This window comes from Pavona decussata, unplaced genomic scaffold (assembly GCF_977016875.1).
Source record: "Pavona decussata unplaced genomic scaffold, jaPavDecu1.1 SCAFFOLD_161, whole genome shotgun sequence".
In the NCBI taxonomy this organism is placed as follows: domain Eukaryota; kingdom Metazoa; phylum Cnidaria; class Anthozoa; order Scleractinia; family Agariciidae; genus Pavona; species Pavona decussata.
The window spans coordinates 3,377,501-3,380,871 of NW_028145572.1; the positions used below are offsets into that span (position 1 = coordinate 3,377,501).

Genomic DNA, 3,371 nt, shown 5'->3' on the forward strand with positions numbered 1-3,371 from the left:
CAGTTGCTACGGAAAACTAAAATAGGGAAGCCTAACCCTAACACTATTTAGCCCTAACAAAAATTAGCAAATAAAAATTAGAAGCTAAACACAACACACAACCTGGTTTCTTCACAAATCGAGCTCAGTCAAAAGGCTTTTTTATATTTATCTAATGCCCTTTGTACGTTGTATATAAATGCGACCTTGAAAAAGCTTGAAAAGCTGCCCATCCTAAACATGTTCACAATGGTAACTTTTTAATGACGGCTAAGCCGTTTGAAGTTGAAAAAATAGTATTTTGCGTTAAATTCTGCGTAATCTTGAACAGAAAAGTGAGGAAATCGGAAGAAAAAGCGTCCGAGTCAAACATATAGCGGGAAGATGAGCGACAACTTTAACTGTACTTTTAAATTTAAGACTCTCCTTTTTAAAAGAAATTTACGAAATCTTGAGTAAAGAATGACCGCACTTGAACCTCGCAAGTGAATAGAATGTCAGGGGTGCTCGTCGGGGTACTACATATGCTGAAGTTCCGCCCGGAATGAGTGCCTAACTGAAAGGGTAGAAAAAATTGAACAGGAATTCCTGGGAGAGACTACAACGCAAAAATTATGCTTTCCGCCAGAAAGAATAAGGATTTGTCTTTCGTTTAGGTATAACAAAGGAGAAACATTTCGATAAAAGTTGGTCTGTGAAAGGCCGAAGAGGCTGAACCACCGGGCCGAGTCTCCCTATCATAAGAAGCCTTATTCAGTATCCCCTCCGTACCCCCTAACCCATCCTCGGAGGTAACTTGAATAGACCTTCTCACTCAGCGGCCATGTTGAGTCTCGGGGGAATAAAATACTTTGTTTTTGCACGGTAAGCCTCGGCCTGACGCAAATTCAGTGCGATCGAGGCTTGCGGTTCAAAAACAAAGCGTTCTCCTGATAATCAACATGGCCGCCGAGTGAGAAGGGTCTATTGCTTGTACTTGTCAAACCGTTTTTCTTTCAGGCTTAAAAGTCTCTCGCAGTATTCTAGACCAGTCAGCTCTGTCCGGATCCCAATAAGCTGGACCGCTCAATCAGATTCAAGGTTTTGAATTCCTGAACGCTGATGTTCAGAAAAAAAAGATAGACAAGAAATTTCCCAATTTGGGTTATTTTTAGCAACCGGCTAATTTAAAGCATATACAGTTTTTAATGGAAAACTCGTTAATTTTAAACGACTTCTTAAAATTGTTTAAAGAAATTGAAGACAAAAGTTATTAGAAAACGGAAGAAATTTCAAGATGATTTGAAATATTCTTTTCACACTGTCAGAAAAAAATCCTTGGTAACTTGAAATAACTTTATTATTTTAATTAATTTGCCTCAGCGTCTGAAAAGACTAAACGTTGAACCTTAGTACACGACTTTTTCTATATCCAAGTCACGTTTTTAGGCACAAACAGAAGCAGTTTCAATCATTTAAATTCAGATTTGACAGGTTGAAAATTGTTGTTACACGAGGTGGGACGGCAAGGTGTGACACTCTCATACTGTGCCAAGAAAACTTATTGCTTTTTGGTATTTATAACCGGAGACGCGATTGAGACAATGCTTCTAGTAGCTTCTTGCAAGTTTATTGCTACAAGGTGTTATTGGCTTTTAAATTTAAATATCTTTGTAACCAATGAGATGCGTCCTAACAAGTCAATCAAATTCAAGCCACATCAGTAACGGTTAAGAATCTTCCAAACAGTTGCAAAACGTGATGGAATAGAAGCAAATACGTGACACTGTGTGATGGTTTAGTAAAACGTATTTTACTTCAACGAAAGCAGTCGTCGCTCAGTAACATTAAACTGCGTCTTGTATAAAGGCTCGATACTTACGCAATTCAAGGAAATATTTTTGCCGCAAGGTTTCAAACTGCTGCACCAATGGCCAAGTCCACCAAGGAAGATCTCGATATCTACGCCGAAATCATTAATGTTCCTGACTTTTGGTTGAGTCTTGCAGTGGTTGGTTTTACCCTGTCAGCAATTATTGTCGTATCCAACGCAGTTTTGCTCTTTACAATTTACAAGGATCCTCGGCGATCGTTCCGCACTCCGCCATGTTATCTCATCGCGAACTTAAGTGCGTCAGAATTTCTGCAAGGAATAGCAGCTGTATTCCCAGTGGCTTTGAGAGATGTGTATAGATACCACGAACTTAGCTTTCCTTATGGTAAAGTCTTCAAGGCAGTTATCTACACTGTTGCCTGCACGACGCTGTTTGTTAGCAGCGCAACAATAATTGTGATGTCCCTGACTTGCTACATCTCCATCAACAACCCAATAGTGTACAAGAGCAGAATAACAATCCGTAAAATCAAAATCGCAATCGCCTTGGTATGGATAATTGCTCTTCTAATGTCCTTCCTACCAGTAACGAATCTACCAGAGAAGACATACATGCTGATTTATCTTCACACTCATGCCTCGGTTCCCGTCATTTTGCTCACTGTAACTCACTTAAACGTGTTTCGCGCGCTCGCGAGGCGCACGCGTGAAGCTCATCAGAGCTTCCAAGGATCTCCAGCGGAAAAACTGAAACATAACGTGGCGAGGCAGCGAAATATGGTCATTACAATAATAACTATTCTGGTCTTATTCTACATTACTTATATCCCACAGTACATTACACTGCATCTACTGTACTTCTGTAAGGCTTGCCAGGATTCCGTCACTTTTTATAAAATCGACGTTGCCCTGTCCCGATTCTTGTTCATAAGTTCTGCGGTAGATCCATTCATCTATGCCTGGAGGTTTCCGAAATATCGTCGAGCGATGAAAGACTGTTTCAAAATTATCAAGAACAAAGTTTCAGCCCGATTTAAGCCATGGCGGATTGAAGGACTTCCTTTATCAAGAGGAAACACAAACAATGAAGCCAGTGATTCATCAGGGCTTTGAGTGCCTACACAAGTCTACAGAACTAGTTTGTTAGAGCTCAAAATCACCCTCTAACTGTGCCAACCCGACCACAGGCGTAGAAACACAAACTTATAATGCGCATGCGAGTAAACTAGGGGTGTAGGAACAAATCTGAGGTCAACATATTAAAGGGGCTTAAGTGCACTTGGTTTGATTTTGAGAGGAAAAGTGGGAACGACCCCCTCCCAAAGAAAGGTTGGCTGCTGGCTCCTCTTAGCCTATGCCCAGGAATTACTGTAGCTCTTTTTTTACTAAATAATGTTGCCATTTTATAGACAATTCAGGGAAATTCGCGCAAGTCCATGTCAGTGTTAAAACACGATGGAGAAGTACGATAGTTTAGCCAGCGGTTCGCTTTTAATCATTGAAATGTAAATATTAATAAATATCTTCATGAGTTTTCTGACCTGTTTATAAACTTGCCTTACTTGTTAGATACATAGGT

The 3,371-nt window shown here is 40.2% G+C and overlaps 1 protein-coding gene across 1 annotated transcript; it reads left to right on the forward strand.

The window, feature by feature from the left end:
- Positions 1-1,745: 1,745 nt before the first annotated feature.
- On the forward strand, positions 1,746-3,063 carry LOC146464843 (melanocyte-stimulating hormone receptor-like). The gene has a single exon (XM_085129422.1). The coding sequence runs from the start codon at positions 1,889-1,891 to the stop codon at positions 2,903-2,905; it is 1,017 nt and encodes a 338-aa protein (XP_084985548.1). The 5' UTR covers positions 1,746-1,888; the 3' UTR covers positions 2,906-3,063.
- The last annotated feature ends 308 nt before the right edge of the window (positions 3,064-3,371 follow it).

Coding starts and splice junctions, on each gene's coding strand:
- LOC146464843 (XM_085129422.1), top strand. CDS start 1,889: ATGGCCAAGTCCACCAAGGAAGATCTCGATATCTACGCCGAAATCATT.